At 38.7% G+C, this 27,124-nt stretch overlaps 1 protein-coding gene across 3 annotated transcripts in view; it reads left to right on the top strand.

The window, feature by feature from the left end:
- Nucleotides 1-27,124, top strand: part of PLXNB2 (plexin B2) — a 402,707-nt gene that overhangs the window by 365,672 nt on the left and 9,911 nt on the right. For all 3 annotated transcript variants that reach the window (XM_060777770.2, XM_060777771.2, XM_060777772.2), the window contains 8 exons: nucleotides 1,183-1,249; nucleotides 2,235-2,381; nucleotides 7,704-7,860; nucleotides 8,624-8,724; nucleotides 12,400-12,481; nucleotides 20,781-20,935; nucleotides 24,106-24,266; nucleotides 26,144-26,291. In XM_060777770.2, coding sequence (XP_060633753.2) covers nucleotides 1,183-1,249; nucleotides 2,235-2,381; nucleotides 7,704-7,860; nucleotides 8,624-8,724; nucleotides 12,400-12,481; nucleotides 20,781-20,935; nucleotides 24,106-24,266; nucleotides 26,144-26,291 — 1,018 coding nt within the window. The remainder of the gene's footprint in view (nucleotides 1-1,182; nucleotides 1,250-2,234; nucleotides 2,382-7,703; nucleotides 7,861-8,623; nucleotides 8,725-12,399; nucleotides 12,482-20,780; nucleotides 20,936-24,105; nucleotides 24,267-26,143; nucleotides 26,292-27,124) is intronic.

Raw genomic sequence — 27,124 nt, 5'->3', positions numbered from 1 at the left:
ATACACACAGAGAAAAACAAGATGATCTGCTGCTATAGATTAAGTTCAGGGTGGCCCAAGACATAGTATTACCTGAAATAGTTCACTCCTTTCCATATACAGAACAAACATATGAATTCTGCTTTGGTATTGTCAGTATCTTCCAATTCTCCAGTGACCAGCAAGCTAGTTTAGGGGCAGGAACAAGACAGGCCAAAACACAAGTGGTTCAGTCCTCCAGAAAGAAGGGAAAGGTGAAGGGCCACTACTATTAGCTCTTCTACATTGCCTGGCATCTGCCTCTTTGAACAACTGCCAATGGTAGGGCTGACCCTAATTAGGATTCCAAAGAGAGTAGCATAATTTCTTAAGGAAAGTAGAACCATTGACTCTCATGTTATGAGACATTTGTCCTCTAAAATATGTTTTGCCAAATTTCATATTGAACATTTTAATCTAAATTATTCCATATGTACTATCTAATTAGCATTTAATTTATGTAATATGTATACACCATTTTCACAGTCTGCTTTGATTTTGTTTTTTGTTTCTTTTCCTCTGTCTATAACCATTTTGTTCAGTGATTTGTCTTTATACTTTGGCACTGGTTGTAAGCTATTCTTTTTATAGTAGTTTATTTTGTAGCACAAAATATGGTTGATTCAGATGTGCAGTAAAATTATTTAAGAGTAAACACTGAGAAGAAATTGAGACAGAATGTATATCTTGATGGATAACTTTGGCATTTCATGTGTCTGGAAGCATATTATAGTATTAGAGAACTGTCACCACATTCCCATATTCTTATGATATAATATTTTATATTTTTGTCCCATTCTTCCTCAAGATCCCCACCAATTCTGGGGAAAGTTAAAACGTATATGGTTATTCTCCCTCCATATCTTCCCTGCCACTTTTGTTGGGCCAAGAGATGACAAATGACACATGGTGAAGCTTCATGACTAAATGAGGATTTTAATGCAAACTTCCCCAGTAATGGCCATACACCCTATGTCATATTTGCTCTCAGAGTCATTTAGCATCAGCAATATAGCACCATTACCTAACTTGTCTGCTCATGGTATGATTGATAGGTAGAAAGATACATAGATAATAGATAGATATTATGTAGGTTGGAGAGAAGCTTTACAGCTTGACAAATACATTTTGCTCCTTCTTCACACATTCGTTCTTTTCTTTTAGATCAGAAACTGTGGTGGAAAGGATGCTTTCCAACTGGATGTCAATTTGCCTGTATCAGTATCTCAAGGTAAAGGCTGGCATGCATGGACTCTGTACACTAGCATTTTCAGACCAGATCTTGGGGTGGGTACTTTGGGGACTATAATTTGCAGAACCTTCCAGACAGTGTGTCCACTGTTCAGCATTATCAATTATCCTTGGGTGTGCTTTTTATCTCTGTATGGGTAGAAACGAGTAACATCTGATTTCAGCACATCATAATGTGGCCCATGGTTCTGGTTTGCAACAGATGTTAATCATAGCCTATTTGTTCACATAAAATGGGGGAAATTATGGTTGTCCACATACAGGAATCAGATATTGCCGATCTCCATCTGCGATGGAGAGGAAGGAGAAAATGAGCTTGAGCCTCATGTCTTTGGGATTCATAGTGTCAGAGCTGAGTTTCACATTACCTTTTAATGCAGCCATGGTTTATCTGTCATGAAGTAGCCAGTAGGACATGGTATTTTCTAGGCCTGGGCGGTTTCGTTTCGTTAATTCGTAATTCGTTAATAATTCGTTAATTTTTCCAATTACAAAACGATAACGAACCATTCTGGAGCAATCATTAAAAAAACGAATTTTTAAACACGTTTTGTAAATGCTTCGTATTTCGTTATTGTATTCGTTTCGTTATTGTTCTGAGGTCGTTTCGTTATTATTTCCGCATGTCTGGGCCAGTTTTATGGTTTAATTAGTGGAAAAAAATTATAATATCACACCAACAGTCAACAACAGAGGGAGAGGGAAGCTTCAGAAGTTTTTGGAGGTTTTTTAGCGTATTTCGCGGTCGCATCCGCCATTAACGAATCGATTCGTTATTGTTTCGGAAATCGATTCGTTAATTTTTTACCATTTACGAAATTTCGTAAATATCGAACTTTTTAAAAGGAAAATTTTGTAATTATTTTAAATATCGAAACAAAAAAAACCCCCAAATACAAATCGATTTTAGAAACAAATTTTTGCGTTGTTACCCAGGCCTAGTATTTTCTTATCAATTTTGACAGGACAATGCTGGGGAGCCTCTTTATAAGTTATTCAAGGCTATCAAACATCAGGTGGAAAAAGGACCTGTGGATGCTGTGCAAATGAAGGCCAAATACACACTGAATGACACCGGATTGTTGGGAGATGATGTAGAATATTCGCAACTGGTAAGTAGCTTTTCTCAGTATTTCTTTGGGGATGTGACAATATACAGGAACGTTGGGAAATTCCAAATGTTCCTGTATGAAAAGAGATAGTCTGAAGTGAGTAATCTATTCATTATCATTTGAGTGACTCTTCCTTGTAATCTGAAACTCTGCTTTATCATGGTCCCCAAATGCATTGCAGCTTCTACTTCATTTTGACCATAAGTGTGTGGACCACCCTTCTGACTTCAGATTTCCTTCCCCAATATGGGAAGGCCAAAGATTGTGTAGTAAGGATCTTGTATTGCACATCCATGTCTCTTCCAAATTCCCATGTGATTATTCTGGTTGTCTGCATAAGGTTCCTAATGTTTCAGAAAATTGTTAGTTAATATTTAAAATAATAAAAAGCTCTCCCAATGTCAGAATTAACTTCATTAATATAGTACTATCAGCCAACAGTGGGGATCTTCTGCTTGTGAAATTTTTGGAATAATATGGCTGATCTATTTGGTGTCTGGATTAGATGAACTTTTGTTCTAATGTGACCTGGAAATGAGAACATAGTTAAATGTTTGATTTGGCTGCCTGCAATCTATTATACATGTTAGCCTTGGTAGTTTCTTATGGCCCAAAATATCTGACTGACATCAGGTTGGGGAAGGCTGGGTTGCCCATCAATATTTTCACAGCAGCTTAAAGAAAAAGACTTCAAGAGTGGAGTGTTGTGTAGTTCTGGGGCTGTATGGCCATGTCCTATCAGCATTTTCCCCTAACATTTCACTTGCATCTGTGGCTGGTATCTTTAGAGGACTTAGAGAGTGTTTGATAATTTTTTGTTTGCATTCTTCAGCACCTTTGCAGCACCTTCTATGTGCCTGTCTTATTTATTTGTGTGTGTGTGTGTTGCTGTTGTTAAGAATATTCCTGTTGTTTAGGGGGGAGGTTGTCCATGGTATAACTTTTATTCCCACAGAAACTCTTCTCAAGTCTCACTTCTCTGCTATCATTGTTCTGCATAGAGTTCAAAAGAGTCAGAGTAGACATACAAATAAGCCTTTGCAGGCTGTCATGTGTACAAAATATGAAGGGCAGACTTGGGTGCTCAGGGGTCAGCTGAAAGGACAGGATCTTTTCACATGTAGCAGCCTGCCTGTGAGATGGGCTCCCCAGAGAGGCCCAAAGGTGCCAACTTTGACATCCCTCAACTGTTGTAAGTGTCAGGAGTGACTTGAGAAACTGCAGGTTGCTTCTGGAGTGAGAGAATTGGCCATCTACAAGGATGTTGCCCAGGGGACGCCCAAATGTTTTACCATCCTGTGGTATACTTTCCTCATGTCCCCGCATGGGAAGCTGGAGCTGACAGACGAGAGCTCAGCCCGCTTCCTGGATTCATACCATCGGCCTTTCAGTCAGCAGTCCTGCTGGCACAAGGGTTTACCCATTGTGCCACCAGGAACATCTTTAGTCTTTAGCTAATTGACTGGTTTCAAACTTTAATTATAAGATGGCATGAATCTTTTGTAGAAAAGGGTCTTAAAGCAATGTCCAGTGTCCAGAGGGTGATGGAGGGCAGGAGGAGGAGAAGGTATCATTGCAAAATATAAAGCAAACTGAATCCACTGAAGGCATGGAGAGGGCATTTAATGTTTGCCTTCCCCGTTGAACCCATTTATTTCTCCTGTAACTGGTATTTTGGCAAGATATTCCTCATTGGGCAGTTCCCCACCCCCACGGATTTAGTTTTCTTCAGTGCTAAGTAAGGGAAGAAGATCCATGCATTATGTAGTCCACTTAATTATCAACAGATTGCTCTTAAAATAAAAGTCTTCATATGAGCAGTATATTTGCAGAATTCACCTCTAGTGTAGTCCTGACTTTCTTGGGAACAATTTAAAAATAGCAGATATGTGGAGACTGTGGGACTCAGCTTTGCAGAATGGTGCTGTCATGTTCTTTGTCTAGAAAATCAATCTGCTGTAGGATTTCTCCAGAGTTTATTGACATCACTAGAAGCTATTTCATTTTGTTTGACAGTGAGTTGTACAATAGTATGTCTGTTGTATCAGAGGAAACTTAATTTAAAAAACTAAACTCTTATGAAGTGCTCTTTGCAAGCACATTTAATCTATTTCTGGGGGGAAATGCTAGTGAGGGAATGTGAGAAGAATGGAACGTTTATAAGAATTTTGAATGTAGGTTATGGCAATTTTCAAGGGGAAATGGCAGGAATAGACTTAATTTTTAAAAAAAGAAATAAGGCAGCCTGACATATTGAAGGTACTGCCTATTGTAAGAATGTAATCAAAAGTTCCTTATTAGACACTCTCCAAGTCACTTTATTAGTGCTGTTATAAAAATATGAATACCAAGTAACACAAGAAGGAAAGGCCTCGCACACAACCATGCATATCAAACAAGGCCATCATAAATAGATAAACATGTAACAAACAAATCAGAGAAACAGGATACAGTACTTAAAGCAATGCTAATTCAGATTGCCTGTGAAGATAACAAACCAAAGTAAACATCCATAAAACTACAGGCCTGAATAGAATTCAAACAACTCATAACAAGGAATATAAATAGTCACAGAAATCAACATCCAGTCTTAACATGTTGAAATGAAACTCAGAGATAGGAAGTCTATATGTTTCCAATCTAGGTACACTGATGAAGTCTTTGAATGTTGGCCAGAAGGCCACTTCCAGGAACTTGGGGAGTCTTCTTGTCGAAAATATGGTCTTGTTTGATAAGAGTAAAAATACAGATGTGTAGAATCCAGAGCTTGGAAAGGTTATTATTTTGAGAGGAGGGAGGGGATACTGTTCCCAGAATCTCCAACCAGCACAGTTCTGGCCATGTTGATTGCAATATTTGGGAAACTGTAATCCCTCAGATTTTATAAACTCTGCTTTCTTTGACCATTTAACTGATTGCTACAACCAAATCTTTCCCAACTCATATCAGCCAGACACATGGGTTATAACCCCCATCCAGTCTAGAATCCGCAGTTGGCATGGTCAGATGATAGGGATTGTAGTAGGTGTAGTATACCTGGAGAACACCAGATTGGAGTGCCATATATTGACATATGAAAGTGTTCTGCAGTCCCCTAGAGACTCCATCATTAGCTTTTGGTCTTTAATGGCATACTACTGCCAAACCTAGTTTTTCTCAAACTCTCTCATTCTGCTTGACAGAATGTGAAATATCTTCTTTGAAATGTCCCAAGTATCATCACATATATTTTCTCTAAGTTGTGGAAGAATCGACTATCAGGATTGTGTGCTTTCCCAGTTCTTTCAGCCTGAAAACTTGATGTGTCTAAATGCAGGAAAAGTAATTACCAGCAGTGTTAATTGTCAGCATTAATCTACCATGCCAAGTTAAATCAAGCATGTGCAAATGATTCTTCAGTTGCCAATATGATCAGCAGCCTTGTTATCTATTTGTGGGTCCAAGGTCATTGTTTGAGATCCATCCTTAGGCAAGTTCAATCTGCTCAGAAACTTAATTGTGGGGGTACATAGACCACCATATAAATAATTTGGAATGCATGAGTATATAATATGCAAATAATAACGTGGTGCTCTTGTTATTTCATTCATTTATATCCTGCCTTTTCCCAATATTGAGACTCAAGGAAGCTTACAGTCTTAAAAACTGAATAATTTAAATGCATTCATAAAGATCAGTGAAATATATATATAAGCTTTTCAGAAAGCAATTAGTATTTAGAAATAAAAAATAGAAGTTCATTAAATGGCAGGATATTTAAAAACAACAAAATAACACAACATTAAATGTCCATTGTAGTCAATTCCTGAAAACGTGTTGGAATAAGATAGCTTTCCCTTGGTAAAGGAGGGCCCGTCTATACAGCAACTAAAACATGGAAGTTGCCGGGTTTGAAGGGATGGGTGGCTACATAACTCAAGTGGTAAATCCACTCTGATTCACTGCAACAAATGAAAAATATGTATTAAAAGGGTCCTCTTATATCCAATTGTGGCCAGAAAATGCACATATTCGCATCACTGTATATTCCTGAACTTTCGAAAAACACACGATTTCCTGCTTCAGTACATGTCCACTTTTAAAAAGCCCAAAATAGATGATCGGCTGATTAGGCTGTGAAACAAGTAGTGAAAGGAAACACAAATGGAGAGCAAACAGAATTTTCTGAAGCTTTTTATTTACAATTTATAATATTAAATAGAGCATGAATAAACAATTGGGGAAGAAAATTTGGTGAATTTTTTAAAAAATCACTATTATGTGCTGAACCTCATATGCACACATGCAAATCTGCTTATATTTATATTAAGATATTCACGTGTATGCATATACAGTCAAGTGTGCAATGGAGTGTTGTTGTTTTTTTTAAAAAAAAAAACCCTTCCATTAGATTTCCCTTTTCTGTGCTCCATCTTCTGGTACAGAGGAAGCCTGTGAGGATGACAGGGGATCCTGATCTTTGTGGGAACCTGCAATCAGGTCCTGGGATTTTTAACCCCCATTTTAAACCTGGATTTTTGTGCTGTCTGGAAGCGCCCAGAGAGCAATGAGGGAGTTCCAAAGTCTGGGAGGAGCTGCTGAGAAGGTCCTCTTCTCATCCCCAAGCCCAGGAATGAAGCGAGACTTAGATAAGGGCCTCCCTGGAGTCCATTAAGTCAGTTTCCTAATGTCACGATATACCTGTTAAATAAGTATTGCTTATATGTTGACGTTCATATGTCTTCTCCAGATTGACTTTGTTACCTGTAGGGTTAAATATATTTCACTTAACATTGGTTTTATATTTTTATGAGAAAAGGAGAAATGCCTTTGGCACTAGGATCAAGTTATCACCAACTGCAGTTATCATGAGGATTGCATTATCTGTTGTTTCGACAGAGCGATGAATAATAAACTTTGCTTTTTCAATAAAATTACCTTGTTAATTGATTTAACTAAGCAGCCACAGATGGTAGATAGTCCGGCATCCTTCAATGGACATGTCTGTGTTTAAAACCTGTCTTTAAATAGTTCCCAAGATTTAGTACTATAAGCACAGAAATATAACGAGGGAAAAAATCCATTGAAAGTACTTTTCTTTACCTTCAGAATAGGGGGGAAATGATCAGAAGACTCAAATGGCTCATTGACTAGTTAACTATGAAGCTGAGGTGTATGACCCACATTTCCATCACAAATAAATGACTAGGTGTGCTAATGAGAACATGCAGGAAGTTATACTGTCTGTCTAAATTTCAGCCTTTATGAATAATAGAAAGCTTTTGAGTAAACAACTGTTTTTCTCATCTCATTGCAATAACCATGACATTTCCCACACTTTAGACTGTAAATGTGATTGTCCAAGATGAAGGCACAGAATCTGTTCCAGTGAAAGTACTCAACTGCGATACCATTTCTCAAGTAAAAGAGAAGATCATAGACCAAGTCTATCGAAATCTGCCTTATTCACAGTGGCCAAAGCCTGACAGCGTAGTTCTCGGTACGTCTCTCTATTCACTGCTTTGTTAACAGAACATAATTAAAGCACTGGTGTCAAAAAGAGAATATTAACAAGAAGTACTTCTGCAATTCTTGTATTCACATTCTCTTCAATTCATATTATCCCACTGTAGAAAAACCACATGGTTTCAAATCTATTCACAAGTATGTAACCAGTCGATGTTTGTGCATGTTCCTTCAAGTTGCTTGTCGAATTACAGTTGCCCTGTGAATTTCATAGGGTTTTCTTAAGCAAGGAAATGGTCTAAATTGTTAAAAGTAATAAGTATTTTCCCCACCTCCACTCCCAATTACATGTCATGAAATTTCAGATTTCTCTATAAAATAAATGCGTTTTTCACTTTCTCACTTACACCGTAAGTCATTGTTCACTATATTGGCTACTTTTAAAAAATATTATTCTGATACATATGAAGGAAGATATTATTTGAAGCCTGGAATCTTTGAGAAACATTCAAGGAGTAAGTTCATCAAATTACATAGGTTTATTTCCAAGTAGACATGCGTAGGATTGCATTGATAGACTTAATTCTTATTATTATATGTAGTTCAGGAAGAAAAGTAATGATTTATTGTTCTTTTTAAAGCACAGCTAATTATTGGATTTGTTAGTAGTGGGGGGAGTAGGTGTTAAGAGTTCTCTAATGCTTCAGTGGTTTGCTAAATGGAAGCTCATTTCTGGTTCATATTATTTTTAGTTCCACATCAATAAAGCTTGTTTCTCTCTTGTAATTGCTCCTCAGAGTGGCGTCCAGGTTCTACAGCACAGATACTCTCAGACTTGGATTTAACATCCCAAAGAGATGGCAGGTGGAAACGCATCAATACCCTAATGCACTATAATGTAAGAACATATTTTCAAACACTTGTAAATATTTTTCAATAGCTTTTTAATAACATACAGCTTTTCCTAGCGGACAAGAAAGGAATGGATTGCTTCTCTCACTCACTCCAACACGCAGGAAAGGTGAACATCTTTTGTGTGTCCCCACTAGGGGGAGAAATTTCCAGAAAGGTCAATCATTCCTGCCTCCTGCTCTATTAGAGCAGTGGCTCACAACATTTTTTTGGCCAGGAACCAAAAACTTTTCAACATTAGTACCAAGGGGGTTACAAATCAGTTTTTGGCCAACTTTTGGTTATTTGGGGTGCTGGCTCAGAAAATTGCATTGGATAGAGCACATCAACTCTAGATCCTGATACAGAAAATATGCCATCCAGTAGTCACCAACTGCTCGCCCACAGAAAACCATATTTAATAAGCCTCAGCACTATAAGAGGGTTTTGCAAAACCAGTTTCTCTCATTGCAATGGTGTAGTAACAGTGGGGCTGTGGACCATACTTTAGTTCTTGTGGACCACTGGTGGTCCACGGACCACAGGTTGGGAACCATTGCAATAGGGCATACATTTTCGTCCCTCTTCCATCATTCTAGAATCTTCCCTTCTCTCTTTCTTCTCTCTCTTTTTCCTCCTTCTCCTTGAAAAAATAAGAAGCCTTTTCCCCCTTCTGTTTTACCTCCTTTCTCTGTAACCCATCTACAGTTTCTCCCTGCTTGTCAAAATCTGCTCACACAAGGACAGGCTATAGCTTCACACTTAGAAATTGTGCAGGATATGCTGAAGGCCTATGGGTATTCTGAAAAGTTGGTGAGCACCATCTTGGCCTTCCAATGGGCTTCAATTCATAGAACCTATGAATACACATTTAAAGTTTACTGAAGGTAGTGCAGTGCAAGTGCAAATACATGATTCAATTTCTTCCTTATTAAAATTCCTTCAGAATGGTGTTGGCCAGATCTCAGATCCAACACGATCAAGAAGCAAATTGCAACCCTCACTCAGGAGGATTGTTTTTTGCTACATCTGCCTTTTTCCCCTCCTGAGACCTGGGCATAGTTTTAAAGGCATTAACAGTTCTACCTTTCAAACTGAAGCAGCCTAAAGAATTTTCTTGGATGCACTCTTCCTGACCACCATATCTTCAGCACACAGATTGTTGGAATTAGGCACCCGATTAGCATGAAAAGAGCTTAGTGTCTTCATTATTGAACCCAGGATGCTTTGGCAGGCCCCCACCTTCATTCCTAAGGTGAACTCTGCATTCCACATGCAAAATGCTATCCTCCCTCCTTTTGCCCTCAGTTATGAAATGCCTTGAACATGATTTTCCTGCTTCTTGGCAGGGGGTTGGACTGGATGGCCCACAAGGTCTCTTCCAACTCTATGATTCTATTCAAGACATTAGAGAAAACATGGCAAACATTGGATATTTGCTGAGCCATTCCCATTTACATCAAGACGATAGCTTTTGCTCTTCTGAATATTTCTGCCCATTCGATGGAGAATATGGTATCAGTCTCCACTCTTAGTCTCTTTCCACACTGCTATATCCCAGGATATGATCCCAGATTATCATTTTATCCCAGATTATCTGGCAGTGGAAACACATACAGTCCCGTTTAAATCAGATAATCTGGGAGGAGATCCTGAGATATAGGGTGGTGTAGAAGGGGCCATAGTCCACAAGGAGAACAGCCACATCGGTGGGCCTTGTCACCAATGCCTCCCTAGTAGAAATAGGGTATCCACATGGAAGTCACCCTCAGTATTCATTAAACACTGTAAACCCAATATTTATGACTCAGCCAAAGCTGCCTTTAGCAGATATATAGCAAGTAGTTGAACTATAGAATTTTAAAGATGCCAGCACTACCCATCCTTACTTAGGAAGTTCTAGTATATCTCATCAAGAGATTGTTTCGCCTTTCTCTGCTGGGTATAAAAATGTTGATCTTACCTAAAATATGTTCATTTCCAGTGGAGATAGGCTGAACATCCTGCCCATTCTGAAGGATGCTAGCATGAGGCTAAAGCAGACAAAGGCAAACTAAGGCCTGGGGGCCAGAAGTAGCCCCCTGGGTGCTTATCTCAGGCCCTCCTTATTTTTCCTGTCCTCTTGACAGAAGGACACGGAGGCTTACTGTGTCCTCATGCCAAAAAGATAGGGGAGGAAGACACGCAGCAGCTGAGAGCCTCCTGGAGTGCTCTCAGCCACTGTGTGCCTTGCCCTCCTCCCAGCATAAGGACAGTGTGACCCAATCCTTATGCCAGGAGGACAGCTATGAAGGCATACGGTGAGTGAAAGCCCTCTGGAACACCCTCAGCCACTGCCTGTCTCACCCAGGGGAGGAGTTTCGAGAGGTAGGATCCAGGCAGTCACTACATGTCCCACCTTTCTCCCAATATAAGGATGGGGTGAGCAGCCCAGTCCTTATGCTGGGAGGACAATCTGAGGATGATCTAGGCCCTGCCCTGGCCCCTGCTGGCCCCTCCCTCCCCACCCAGAATGTGCCCAGCCCCCCTCCCTTGTGGTCTGGTCCACTCAGCTGGGCCCATAATGCAGCCCCAAGGCAAAAAAAAGTATAGTTGAAAATGTTTTCCCCTACTTTCTCTGTTATTCACTTCTTTTCATCTTAGAGTTTTTAAAAAAGATAAAGAAAGTTCTTTTTTGATGCATTGTGTTAGCTGTTATAGCGTGACCTTTCTTGGGATTGCTTCTCTGATGGGAACACCAAAAAGGTCTACCTTTTTCCTGCCTCTCAAAGTGAGTGGGGGGAGCAACCCATCTAGATGATGTTCATCTATTCTCTGCTGAAAGTAAATGTATTTCAGGTAAGATTCTTTACCTTAAAGCTATTTGGTTGAGATAGCATGCAGTCTTCTTCCCATAAGATCTAAGAGCTGATGCTTTCTGTTGGTTCACAAAGACCAAGAGGGAAATCCTTAAAGCCTCCAAAATTATGTAGACATTTGCTTCAACTAGGCAATTATAGAATAGCAGCTTCTTTAGAAAGCAAAGCATATTCTTTACTCAGGATAAAAGTTTGCTTTGTACACAAGACAAGCTGTCATGTATGCCTCAGGCAAGGATATGCTTCCAGGAACACTTTCAAACTTGGAAGAATGCAGCAAGTCTTCACTCCTCTTTAGTGAATGTTAGTATCCCAAATTCAAAGCATTCAAAGGCTTGAATATTGACTTGCCTAATAAAAGAAGAAAATATTTCAATAGTCATTGGATTTGAACTCTTCTTAGAAACATTCACAATGGATCTTTTCCAATTCACTTCAAAGGTAGGCACAGCTTAATGCATACAAATGGATACAGAGCTGGAGTGCACAACTCACTGGAATGAAGGAGCAAACCATTTGCATGTGGGAGTACTGTCCAAGTGAACTAGAGCTTGGAAATGTTATGTTGGGAGTTTCAGAAGAGTTTGGAAAGTGAGTTCTTTAGAGGCATTAATCCACCAACCACAATGCCCACCTAGCTGCAGTTTTCTGGGAGTTGGAGTCAAAAAAAGATCCTTGTCTAGATTCTGGACTAAATGAAATTGGCACAGTATCAGCAACTGACAGTGAACATATCCCCCCCCCCCCCAATGTTTTCATAGAGGATAGAAAACATAGAAAAGTTTCTTTTTGCTGACTATTTTGTTCTGTATGGTTTCTTTAAGGTGCGAGATGGTGCCACTCTAATTCTCTCAAAAATGGGGATCTCCCAACAGCCAGAGGACCACCAAGACTTGCCAGGGGAAAGTAAGTACAAAGTATCTTTCTTTCTTTTTAAAGTTTATTTGGATTCTACGATGACTATTTCTACCAGGGCAGTTCCTCATCCACAGTCTCGCCAGCATCAAAAGGAAGGTCTTTCAATGTTTTCCATGTTCTTGTGACTTCTAATCATGCAGTCCCAGACTATATTGCAATATGGTCTTTATGCAAAATATGTAATCCTTCAAAAATGGTTATTAACAATAAAGCCCCCTGGGTTGCAGCTCTCAGTGAATTATTTTTTCATGCTGTATTGCCTTTTCTCTCTCACTCTGTCTTCACATAGCCAGGATGGTTTTTCTCCTCTAGCCTGACCTGAGGTCAGGGCTGGGTTTTTAAAGATGTTTATAATCATTATTATTTATATTATGATCTTATAAGGCACTCTCCCATTCAAGGGACTAATTAGGATCACACAAGCTTTGAATCAGCAGTGCTGCAGTTTCAGATGCTCATAAAGCATTCATGGGACCCCTGGGATATACCGAGTTAGAAATATGTATAAATAAATGTCCGGATATTAGAGGTTTTTTTAAGTTATTATAGAATTCTACTACTTAAGGTTATTAGTAAAATACTTATCCTTCTGAAGGATGGTAGTTTTTTCAATCCCCTAGGAGTTTAAGTCAAGTAAATGGATAGCGTACCATATGCTGAACTGTACTGTAGTTGACCATTTAGCATATACACCTCAGACTTACTGTTGTACCTCTGTAGATCCCCATAGCCAGTGGTAGGTGCAAGCAGGGGAGAAGCATGTCCCCTTAGTTGGTTGAAGAATTTAACATCATCTGTTGAGAATCACCAGGATTCTCTGTTGGTCTCATCAGATTAGGTATCCATCGATTGATCCTTATTACAGGCTGGTTTTTTGTGTGTGTGCGTGTGTCAGGAGCAACTTGAGAAACTACAAATCACTTCTGGTGTGAGAGAATTGGCCGTCTGCAAGAACGTTGCCTAGGGGATGCCAGGATATTTGATGTTTTACCATCCTTGTGGGAAGCTTCTCTCATATTCCTGCATGAGGATCTGGAGCTGACAGAGGGAGCTCAACCCACTGTCCCCAGATTCGAACCACTGCTGGCACAAGTGTTTAACCCACTGTGCCACCGGGGGCTCCAACAACAATAACAACAACAACAACATGTTTATAACATATCTGGTGTGAGATAATTGGCCATCTGAAAGGACATTGCCCAGGAAATGCCCGTATGTTTGATGTTTTACCATCCTTTTGGGAGGTTTCTCTCATATCCTTGCATAGGGAGCTGAAGCTGACAGAGGGAGCTAAACCTGCTCTCCCCAGGTTTGAACCGCTGAGCAATCAGTCAGCTGTCCTGCCGGCACAAGGGTTTAACCCATTATTCCAATGAGGGATATTACGGGCTATGATCACTACTATAAAAAGCAAGCTGCTTTGAGTCACCTTGTCAAGAGAAAAAGTGGGTTATAAATAAACACAATAATAATTATTAAAATTATAATAATTATAATAAATGTAGAACAGAATTAATTAAACTGAATGGGCAAGACAATAAATAAAACACCAAGTGGAAGGGAGACTGGTGATTGTATATTGTATTGTCTATGTGGCAGCTCAAAATTACTATGTAATCAGATTCCATAATCATTCTGCTCCTGGCTATGGGAATGTAGCTAGGTACTTCTCCATTCCCTTCCTCAACAACCATGGAATCATTACATGGGAGCTGCAGAGCTCATGGATAAGTAGGGGTTGACCATTGCGAAGGGAAGATACCAACCTTCATAACAAAAAAATCCACGTGTAAGATTCAGTTTGTGTATGACACTAACAGAATGTCAGGCATTGTGTATACACACACAGGCCCCTTTTACACTGCCATATTATCCAAATTGTTAAAGTAGATAGTCTCCATTATCTGCTTTGAACTGGACTATATGAGTCTACACTTCCATATAATCCAGTTCAAAGTAGATAATCTGGATTTTATATTGCAGTGCAAAAGGGGCCCCAGAGATGCACAGAAAGAGGGGGAAGGAGAGAGTTTTGTCCAAAAATTATAGAGCTGGATTGGACAAAGTACGGCCCATGGGCTGCATGTGCTTCTGGGTCATCCCCCCCCCCCCCACACACACACACACACAGAGGTTTTAATCCCCTCCCTTCTACCCTGCCATAACATTTGGTTCAAAGCAGATAATGTGGATTTTATATGAAAGGGCCTCAGAGGTCTAAATCTAAAGACCAGGCCATCCAAAATGAAGGGCAGATAATAGGATTGACAAGGGAGACATTTTTTTCTGTTCCCTACTTTTTCTATATAGTATTTCTATATTTACATCTTGTTTATATGGCTGGTAAATTGTTTGCAGTAGCAGCTGCCGGAAATTCTGTAGATATAGCCCTGTTCTACATTAAAGGTGATGGGGACACAGAACTCCGAGATGCCCTCCCAGTTACTTCACTAAGCCAAAGATCTTTTTCAAAACTTCTTAAAAGCTTATAAAGGTAACTCCATAACGAATTAAAGAAATGGATTGTAATGAGTCGTGTCCTTGAACACATTCATCATAATTTAGACGGGAATCTACAGATGTCTTCTGGTGTAGCTCTTAAGTTCACAGCATGAATAAAATAAACTGTGTCCTGGCTCCCAAATTGGTTTGGGGACACGATCCATGTCCTCATTATATATGATAATGAGCTACTTTGCTATTCTGATTTATGGCAGTGGAAAGGGGGGAAAATTCGTTTTATTGGGCATAAGACTGTATTGTAGTTTAAACACCTGCCTGTTTTCTTTGCAGGCAGAGCAGGAGAGAGGGCATTGAAGGATAGCTGTCATTCTTCATATAGAACCCAACATCTTGATGAAGACAGGGCTACCCTGCTTTTATTACAGTGTGTGTTTATATTTAAGTGATAGATAGATAGTTTAAAAGCTATGAACCTTTGCATAGTTTGTGTACCTCAAATTGAGTCCCCTCCCCTACCACGGTTAGATAGAGACACTGGGGTAAGAAAACAAGAACTTGGAAAGTTACTTTAAAAAAATGAATTAACATTCTCAGGAAAGGAAACATACCGAGTGTATCGCTATTGTTATAATTGCAAGAGTGGCCCTTTCTTGTTGTATTCCTAAATGTTACTTTTATTACTTTTAAAACAAAAAGACTCTGAATACAAGCCATGGGCCTGTGATACCACTTCAATTACACCATGAATGACATTGTCTTTCTAAGTCAGAATTGTAATGTATTGTAGTTATGGTTTAATTGCAATGCAGTCAACCTTGCTGGGTTTAGGGTCATAGGGCCTAGAAAAAATGGCAAATAAAAATGCTGTTTTTATTTTTACTTGAGAGAACACCTCTCCAGTAATATCTAGATCCTCTATCATGATTTTGTGATTACCTTCTACTGGAAGTTGACCATAAAATTGCACTGAAGGACCTAGAGATTCCTAGATAGGTGTCCTTATTAGGAATCTCTAGGTCTTCCGGTGCAACTCTGACATAAGTTGACAATAAAATTGCGTTGGAGGACTTAGAGATTCCTAGAGAGAATATTTTAATCAAATTTGCCAATGATCAAATCTGCAAATGTCAAATCCGCAAATGTCGAAGGCTGCCTGGAACTGTACAAGTTATTTCCAATTAGTTGCTTCCAATCTCTGGACAAAATACATTGAAACCAAAAGGTCTTTTCCATCAGGAGCCTCTTAAAGGTGCCCAAAAAGTAATATATTGTGTAGTGTATAATGAGAAGTATACTGTAAGAGCAAAAAGCAATCAGTTGCAAAATCTGAGACTGCTCATTTTCAGTTCCCTTTTTCACATATGAAATGGCTTGCAGGGGGATTCTGGAAAGGTAATATTTCATCCCTAACTAACTACTTTTTTCAGTGGCTTAATTCTCATAGAATTCTCTAATGCCAGCTTATTTGGAAAGCTGTAAAATATCAGAGGGCCGGAACAGAGCCGCAGCCTAAACTGACTGATTTCTTGCTCCCTTTGTTGTAAAAACACAGAAATTGTTTTCCCCAAGGGGAAAAAAATAACAAGGTGTTACGAGTCCTGACTACAGAACCCACACTTGCCAGTTTTACCCCCCCCCCCTCAAAAAAAAAAAGAATCCCAGCATCTTGGTGAGAATTTTTGTATTCTTAGACTTAGATTGGCTACTTTATTGAAACAATTTCCTGTGACTCTAGGCAGTTCAAGATGTTGGTTTCCTTTAATAATATACAAGGTTTATATCTCGTTCCAGAACAATAAAACTGTGTCCAAATACTTTATTAAAAAGTTATCCTTTTTCTGGAGAAAGCTCTGTTGGCGCATTGTAGGGCCAGGTGAATTAAGTACATTAATATTTCACATTTTCCAATGGAATATTGAAATGAACAAGAGTTCAACAAATGTTTTGACTCCTATGGAATTTCCATACATTTCACTGTGGCTGTCTAAGGGAGAAATAAGTTTGGTTACCTGAAGATTTGTTAGTCCATCCCAAAATGTTTAGGTCATACACATTTATCACTGCTCTTCATTTTATTGTTAATAATAGTGGCAGCTTTTTGTTATTCACAGTTTTGATGTAATTTGTTTATATGGGTTTTTTTTTCTTTTGGGACTGAATGTTTGCCATATATGTTGGAAACTGCCCTGAGTCCCTTCAGGGAGTTAGGGCAGTCTACAGATGATGATGATGATGATGATGATGATGATGATGATGGATTCACAATGTTTGATGTGCAATATTTCAATAATGTATCAATATAAAATATAAAATTGATCAGTATTAGGTCCATAACTGACTTCAGAATTAAAAGTATTCAGCTTTTTGGGTATCACCTGTAAATTGTAGCTGAGCACACAGTTAAACTACAGGCTTTCCCGTTTACCTTCTTAGCCTTTCCACCATACCAGCTCACTGTAGCTGTAGTCATAAAATTATAAGGAGACCTCTGCAGGATCATATTGAGACTTGTCTGTCCCAGAAACCTGATGTGCATGCAATTGCTAGTTGTATATTCCAGGAAGGGAGAAAAAGGAACAGCCAGAATGATCAGGAGACTGGAGCAGTGAGAAGAGCTTACAGTATTTAAAGCCATTTTGCTGGCGGAGGGAGCAGGGGAGTCAGTACATGGTAGAGGTATATATTACACGTAGCGTGGAGAGAGCAGATGCTTTAGCCTTGTATATAATACTAGAACCCAGGGAAATTGTGATCAGTGTGAAATTCTAGATGAGTGGGCAAAGTTTGGTCCATGGGCTCTCTGTGCCCCCAGATCCATTTTGTACCCTGGCAGGAGCCCTCAGAGGTTGCATGTCTGTGTGTTTGTATACACACACTCCAGAATGCCGTAAAATTGTATCTATGGGGTTTGAAAGCCACTTCCACCATGTTTGGAGCATCCCTAGACTTCTCCAGGAGTCAAAAGAAAAATTAAAATCTTAAATGCCATTTAGAGACTCAGGAATCTGGGGACATGTTGGTACTTCATATATTTAGTTAGTTTATTTTTTAATTTATGGGCAAATATGGTGAAAGTGCAGTCCTCTGGAATGTCCTAAAACCTAATTCATCTCTTTTGCCTCTCTAGTGTTCACTATTGTAAATCTAAATTCAAGAAAAATCCAACCCCGCCTTTAGAGAAACACCTACAAAATAGGACAGACTTGTTATCAGCAAAGTCCCATATCATTTGTCTTTACTGCTTCTGGATTTCTGTTCTATCACACATTGCAACAAGGAAGAGCCTTATACTAGAAACTGAGCTTACCCTGATTGTTTAATATGATTATACTAAAAGGAAGTCTCAAAATTGCATTTCACACATAAAAAGAGCTATATAATTCAGCTGTGTTGCAAATGTTATGCTTTTATGCTTGGCCTTGTCTGATCTGCATGCCCTGTGACTGAGTTGCAGATGCTTGGGGATCATGACACTGAATCTCATGATTCTTATGCAATTAAACATTAGCAGTGATAGTACATTTAAACAGCTTCAAAGTCAAGTGATTCATGTTTGACATACAATAAATATAATTCTTTCCATGTTTACTTCATTCACTTTGCCCATCAACTTGTTGACCGTGTCACACTCAAGCATGACATAGAAGTATATATGGAGGTTTCTCATTTTCTACAACAGACTTAGCTGTGTTAGTTGACTTAACTGATCTGCTCCTATACTCCACTTTTTGTCATTTTTCCCTCTTCATGCAGATATCCTTTTGAATCCCTGTTCGGAAAAAAAAAATGGTTTCAAATGTAATAAATACATATAACATGAATAAAGTATTTCACCTATGTCAAATTGCATGCCCAGTTGCATTACTATATATGCCTTCTTCTGAAGAGTCTAATGCCTGAAATTATCATCATCTAGACTGAAAACAAAAAGGAAAACTAATATGTTAAAATAAATTGCAACAGATAATAATGTGGGACCGCATGTGGTTCAGGAGATTTTGGGATCATAAGATGACAAAAATGCAAAGATAATATTTACTTCTTTTCTGTCTCTGTGGATTAAGGCAGGAAACAATAGATTAGAATACAACAACAACACTCACCTCTGGCCAGAAAGGCCAGCCATATGGCTGGAGGGTAAACTTTGAATTTCCCCATCGATGAGACCAATGGTCTCTTGAGGCTGCCATTGCCGCCAGTCTGCAGTTGGGAGGGGATTATGGAAGCCTACTTGGGTGTTAACCCCTCCTCACCACAAAGGGAACTCTATAGGTTCTGGGGCTTAAGGGGTCCCCCAAAACATCTACTTTGGGGCTTACCTGGAGGGCTTACCTCACTTCTCTTGGGTTCTGGGGCTCAGGAGGGAGGGCCCTAGGGATGGCCTTCCAATAATGACTGGCTGGGATAGCAAACCATCACTTTGGAGTGCCCCCAGGGTCAGGTGCTTTGCCCAGAGGTTGGCTTGGCAGGTAGTCAGAAAATGATACCTGGCCTCATCCCATTGCCCATGTTGCAGTGCTACCTCCACAATTAGTTACTTAGTTGCATTTTCCAGTTTTAATAGATCAGTAAATGACCCTTTATTTCTCCATATAACTTGTGCCTGGTCTCTTATTTTGTGGTGGGGATTCAAATAGACACATAACTCAGTTAAATCACAAGTACCAATTAATATATAGGCAGTCCCCAAGTTACAAATATCCAACTTACAAATGACTCATAGTTAAGAACGGAGGTGATATAACAAGAAGTGAGAGAAATCTACCCGTTGGAAGGAAAAATCATTTTTGAAAGAGTCATCCTGGGGGGAAAGGTGTATTGAAGCTTTATCACCAATCCTTGTTTCACAACAAGCCAAATTTTCCAAAATCCAATTATCACAAGGACAGAAAGTGAGGTGAAATCTTCTGAACAGGGACATCCAGACAACAAAACAAACACCTCAGGAGTGCCAACCCTTCCCTATGCTATCTAAAGATAGATACAAACACATTCAACTTAAGAACAAACCTACAGAACCTTTCTTGTTTGTAACTTGGGGGCTGCTTGAATATGTGTGTGTGTGTGTGTGTGTGTGTACTGTATATGTTCATTCATAGATCAACCTCATTTATACCGTACATTGAGGGAAGGTTTTGGGGCCAAAATTATGACTTTTTGATATAAACCATGGATAAGTTGAAGGTTTTCCTGCACAAATGTTCCCTGCCACAAATGCCCCCGGCTGCCATTTCTCTATCCAAGCATTCAAAACAGCCAGAAGCACTGTCACAACAGAGAGAATAGAGGTGGTTGGTGCTTATTTTATATTTTCCTTTGATGGACTAAGCTCTTACCTTTCATCACTCTACTCAGAGAAGGGGATAGTTACTTTTTTATAAGATACCATGGAATTCTATGTGGACAGAGATTTTCTCACATATATACACTTGTCTAGAACTGCTTCAAATTTAACATCTTATTATGAAAGCATATGATTCTTCATTTGCAGTTGAATAGAAAATCCTTACTCTTACTCTAGAGATCTTACGTGGAGGTTATTGAATTACAGTTTGCTTTAAAGGGTCCAGATATTTTGTAAAAGTTGCCTATTATTTTTTACTTCAGAAACTGTGAACTTCCAAATAAGAATAATGTCAGCACATCTGTAGCTTTTTAGTTTGGCACACTCATGCTTATGAAATGCAAATAGTATTAATTATAGGCAACTAAATATGCAAATTAGTTCCAGTCCTCTGGCACATTATTTATGACATTGGTGCTTGATCACTGGCTCTAATTGTATTATGCTTACTTAATAATGTGGTGTTTTTGCTACATTCAGGGCATGCATTGTTGGAAGAGGAAAATAAGATTTGGCACCTTGTTCGGCCAGTAGATGAAGTTGATGAAGGTAAATCTAAACGAGGGAGTATGAAAGAAAAAGAGAGAACCAAAGCTATTACAGAAATCTACCTAACAAGACTCCTCTCTGTGAAGGTAAGAGTGAGACATCAAGTTAATCACAACTTTCCCTAAAGTATACCTTTAATTTATTATGTTATATATAAATGGATTAAATAATGAGTTGCTATGTGAGATCTTTATATAGGACTGAGGTTTAGAATAAAGATAAGAAGTTTAATCCAGACTTAATCATGTCTAGAGTCGACATGTTGAAATGAATAGAATAAGTTATTAATGCCTAATGTATGTCCTACTGATAGTCCAGTGTCCTCATCTTGAGCTTCTAAATGTGTGTATATCAAAATGAATACTTGTGATAGCTTTATTAGGGCAAATTCATCACATTAGGTTTTGAAGCTCATAGTCTTCTTTATGAGAGGAAAGCATGGGATGGTGTTAGATTCAAGAGGTCTATATGATTATGTTTATATTGCACTTTGAGTGTTATAAGTCCCTTCACTTACCTGTGGTGCCACCATTCTTCTCTCGTTTTCTTGCTTCTACCACGACATTATTTGAGGTTCTGCCTCCCCTGCATTAAATGTCTGAAAAGCCAGGAATTGAGAAAATTCAGTCAGTTTTATTTCTGACATATAGTTTGTTTTTTCAAGGTCTTTCCTAATTTAAAACAAGCCTAGGGACTGGGGGCGGAATAACATAAAACTCATAAATCACACAGTCCAAAAGATTCTGAGGAAATACATAGAAGTTGGGGGAACAATTGATATAGGAAGATGAGGATAAATTTGAGGAAAAGTGAAAATAGCCCCTAGACTGAAAGAAATTACTCATCCATCCTATGCGTTGAGAGAGATTGAACTTAGCATGAATTCTCTTTTAAATGCAAACCAGAAATTAGTCAACTGCATATTTAGATTGTATTTCTCCCTCTGGTAGCTTTGGCTGCCTTTGGTACATGCATTTGTACATGCTTCTAATTATTGTCAAATCAGTGCTGTAAACATTTGGCTGATGGGGAGTTGTTCTGCTCCTTGGTTGAACTTGCTTGATACATGTCTGCAGGAGCTTGATGGAATCTTGTCTGCCTTTGTTGTAGCTGAGGTTGAACAAACACTAGATTATACTTTCACATTTAAAATACTTTCTTTTGGTCATCTCTGTCAGATTAATATCCAGAAGCTGTTACCTCCCACAGCACCATTTTAATAACCTCTGTATCTCTGTAGCTTCTTTACCTGTGTTCCTCTCCTGTAGTCTCAGAGGTCTGTGGTGCAGCTCAACTGGGATCTGTCTACCCAAGTGTAAAGTTGTCTGGTGTCCATTTCACTGTAGCTACACAAAATGTAGCATAGCAAATCAGACAAGGCCAGCTGGAATCTGGCCAGGGTAGATGGGTTTTCTTTGTAAATCCATGGCTAATTGGCAAGGAATGGACAACTTTCACACTTTCTTTAAAGGACAAAAAAACAAAAAGAGCCATTTTGCTCCTTGGGGGAAAATGTCTAAAATGTACATTAGCACCAACCAAGAGTTTCAGAGAATACAGAAGCTCGTGTTTTCTGTAATTGCATTTTTGGTGATTCTAATAGAGGTCAGAATCCTGACAGTGTGCCATGCTTTGATGCAACCACAAATAATAATAACAACAATAACAATATTATTTATTACCTGCCTCTCCTTTCAATTTGAGACAGAGCACAACATAGTTAAATGCATCTATAAAATCATAGGTTGTTGGCCTTTCCTTTCTGAAGTCCCACAACCACTACCACTTCCTGGTACTTGCAATTATGGGGGGTGGGGGGGGGGGGGGAGAATGACCTTTGAGATCATAACCTTTTGGAAAACCAGAATCTCCATAGCCTTTTGGAAGTGTGACCTTTTGGAGATTAATTGGCATTCACACATTTGGAAAATCATAACTTTTTTGTAAAGAATGATCTTCCCGAGAAGATCTAAAAACTCATTTGAGTGAATCTTCTCTTTAGTGATAATTATTCATGCAAGGCAAATTAGGTTTCTCCATTGTTAGACTTACTATCTGGTTATCTCTTTGAACTGTTAGGAACAAAAGCTGTGCCAATGCACAGAATATATAGCAGATATTCAGAAGCGTTGTTTCAGTTGCCCAAAAACATCTACTTTACATTTAAATATATAAAATATAATCATGCTCTCAAGAGACAAAAATAATGTAGTCTTCATTAAATATAACAGTTTGTTTACTTATAAACTTCATGTATTCAGCATACAGGTACATTGTTTATCAGTTGAAAGTTTAAACTGTAAGTTCTCTGAGGCATTCTGTTGCAGTCTCTTCTCTGTTTTATGTCTAATTCATACTCTCTTATTGCAAACTGAACACAACCTAAACACAACACTGACTATACAATACCCAACTTCTAAAATGGAGTCTCAGTCTAAATAGTCCCAGATCTGATCACATGGTCTGCAGTCCCTTCCACAACCTCAAACAACATAGAGTTAAAGGAAAACTGCACATATACAGTCTAGTAAGCAATCTAAATTATATACAGAACAAATAATTAGTATAAGGGGCTTGCAGAAGGTTGCTATTTTCAACACAATTTTGCTGTGGAAAACTGTTTGGAAATTAGTTCCTTAGTCCTTCACAGCTGCACAGGAGGGGTTTCATTATGTTGACTATCAGCTAAACATTGGGGGGGGGGGGGGGCAACAATATTGTAAAAAAGCAACTCTGTTAAAATACCAAGAACAAAAAAAGATAGATTATGTAATTCATTTTAAAAGTTGCTAAATTGTCTGATAGGCAATCAGAAAAAAATCGCAAAGGCTCGTGAGAGTATTATCAGAACATATTAAAATACATTGTATTCCACCGTCGATTCTCACCTTTGCTTGCCCATCTGTTTAAGGGACTAGCCTCCCAGGTTTCAAGAGCAATAATACTGAAATCCCTACCTCTTTAAAAAATAAAACCACACACATATAATTATTTTTCCTAAGTTCCCTAGATCTTTCTTATGGCTGTTCATTTCTTGTTGTTCTAAGAACCATTTACTACCCATTTATAGATGAAAAATGCTACACTTCAGGCTATTGTGATTCCTTGGTCATTTGGGACAAAGCCCTGTAGACATGACTATAAATCAGTTTACGAAGCATTCCTGCAAATTCGAAGGAATATTCTTGAAAATGCTGCACTTGCACTGTAACTTGACTTTCTAATCTTCGTGCAATTGTTGTTGTTTCCCCTTCAGGGTACACTTCAGCAGTTTGTAGATAACTTTTTCCACAGTGTACTTGACTCAAACCACGTTGTGCCACCAGCTGTAAAATACTTCTTTGATTTTCTTGATGAGCAAGCAGAAAAGCATGATATCAAAGATGAAGATACAATCCACATCTGGAAAACAAACAGGTAGGCTATTGGCATTTCTGAGAGAAATTGGATAGGTGATATAGGCTGTTTTTGTTATTGTTTTGAAATCAACCTAAAAATAGAAGTTTTAAAAATGGATCACATGTATATAAAGTGGGCTGTGTCATCAAATAAGAAAATATCATTTTGTTTAGGACTCCGTACCGCACATCTAACTGTAGAAGTTGCATGTATAAGAGCAACTCCTGGCAGAACACAGAAAAAGTAATGTTTTCCTTTTTGTGATTGTTCCTTTTTGTGTTGCTTGCTGCATCATGGTTAGAACTTGCCTTCTATTGTGTGGAAGGTAGCTAACAGGGAGGACACTGTTCTGTTTTTTCTCTCTGTGAAACCAGATTATGTGCCACTCTGAACAAGACAGAATCTCATATTTGACAATTAGAAGTCTATCACTTATTATTCAGCATAATGTCTGTCCACCAGTCTAGGAATTGTGGTATGCAGTTGCCACAATTCCTGAAAGATTCAGAGATTGTTGCATTGTGCTAAATAACATTTGGTCAATTCCTAGACATTGGAAATGCTGTAGACGGTGTCCTCTGTTTTGTAATAAAAATTTAGCCAGTTTGTATCAGATTCACTAAACCAGTGGTTATCAAACTGTGGGTCCCCGGGTGTTTTGGCCTGCAACTCCCAGAACTCCTAGCCAGTTTACCAGCTGTTAAGATTTCTGGTAGTTGAACGACAAAACATCTGGGGACCCACAGGATGAGAACCACTGGCCTAAACCAAGTGTTAATTGTTGAAAAAGTAACCCTGAAAATTAAAGCAAAAACAGCAAAAAGAAATGACTCCCCAAAGCATCTTCTTTTCATCTAGGGCTGAATCTACACTGCCAGTATATGGGTCAGTTTAGACCCATATAATGCAGTTCAATGCAGTTTAAACTGCATTATATGGATCTGCACTGACTATATAATGCAGTTCAAACTGCATGATTTGGCAGTGTAGATCCAGCCTGAAAGAGAGACCGATGAAAAGTTTAGAACAGAGGCACCCCTGGACTGTTCTGTGTGATGTGTAGGTGAAACAGAAGAGGTGGAAAGTAGACGTGGGTGTAGGGGCCCCCTGGTGGCACTGCGGGTTAAACTGCTGAGCTGCTGAACTTGCTAACCAAAAGATTGGTGGTTCAAATCCAGGGAGAGAGGTGAGCTCCCACAGTTAGGCCAAGCTTCTGCCAACTCTTCAGTTTGAAAACATGCAAATGTGACTAGATCAATAGGTCTCACCTTTGTGGGAAGGTAATGGTGCTCCATGCAGTCATAACCTTGGAGGTGTCTATGGACAATGCCAGTTTTTCGGCTTACAAATGGAGATGAGCACCCCCCCCCCCCCAAAGTCAGGCACGATTAGACTTAATGTCAGGAGAAACCTTTACCTTTTAGGCACAGGTGTAACCGCCCACCAGCCTTTGCTTTTAACAATTCATCTGCTTATCCAGAGGTTGGAAGCTTTCATTTGAGCCAAACATGGCATGTATATGAAGCCTACAGGCCATAGGTTTGAGCTGAATAGTTACAACAAAATTGTTGCCTCTGCCTCAGTCCTACAAAGTTTCACTCTTTTGATTGAAACATAAATTTACTTTTCACCAATCCATCTTGGATTTCTGGAGCATATAGCAGCAAAATTGCCATTTGTATCTATCAAACGAAACCTTTTAAATGCTTTGGGTACAAGATGAAAGAACCACATTCCAGATTCATGTAGTAAATTTAAGGCTATAATTAAACAGAAAGTGCAGTACAGCAGTTTAAAGCATAGTGATATATTTTGCCTGTCAGACTCCTGTTTTCTCCATTTCTGTTCATTTTGCCCTACTAAGGGTTTGTTTAATTTCTTTTCTTGTTTCACAGCTTGCCGCTTAGGTTTTGGGTAAACATATTGAAAAACCCACATTTCATCTTCGACGTTCATGTTCATGAAGTAGTGGATGCTTCCTTGTCAGTCATTGCACAGACTTTCATGGATGCTTGCACAAGAACAGAGCACAAATTAAGCAGGGTATGTATTTTATTTCCTGCTTTCTGTCTTTATGAGAGGAAGAACGTTGAAAAGCATTACAATGGACAAAGCAATGGTCACAGAAAATTGGTTCCTTTTGCCTTTGAAAGGATTGGGGATATGCAGTACTATTCCATTATCCACAAATTCAATAGGAATGATTTCACTTACCTATGTTCACCCCAGAAGTTGACTTAGAATATTTCCTCTGTGGATACAAGAGTCATACTGTAATTCTTCACTTATTTTCTTCTTGAAGGAAATAAGTAATCTTAGCAATTGTCTTCTCATTTGAAAGAAATTTTTCAAAATTCACACTAACTTTGAAGCCTATTCACACGTTGGTTTGCAGATAAAATATATTTCCCTGCACAAAAAATAGTATTTCACCACAGAAGTATTTTCAGTATAGAAAAGGCCATTTTCTATGCAAAAAATGCTGCATTCTGTGCAGATCTGAGTCCCATTTGGGGGAGAAAGACAAAATAAAAATAAATAAATAAATAAATAATCTACTATATGTATATTCTGTGCAGAATAAATACCCAAATACAGCATTCTATGTGTGGAAGCTGTTTTTTTTCCTCAGGGGGAAAAACATGCTTTCATTGCAAAATATGTCATGAACTGCGAGGATTCTCATCAGTCCAGAATACCATCATCAGGGTTCCTCTACACTCAAAAACATGTTTTAGTCTTAAAATATTTTTGAATAGTCTTTCCATGCCTAGTAAGAATGCTTTTGCTGCTTTATAATTGCATGAAATGTATTTTAGTGGCACATAAAACAGTGTATTTTCTAGTACTTTTAGACCACATGTATCACTTAGAGT

The sequence above is a fragment of the Anolis sagrei genome, chromosome 5 (assembly GCF_037176765.1).
Source record: "Anolis sagrei isolate rAnoSag1 chromosome 5, rAnoSag1.mat, whole genome shotgun sequence".
Taxonomy (NCBI): Eukaryota; Metazoa; Chordata; class Lepidosauria; order Squamata; family Dactyloidae; genus Anolis; species Anolis sagrei.
The sequence above is the reverse complement of the archived record's forward strand: the minus strand, read 5'-3'. Positions and strand labels throughout refer to the sequence as shown.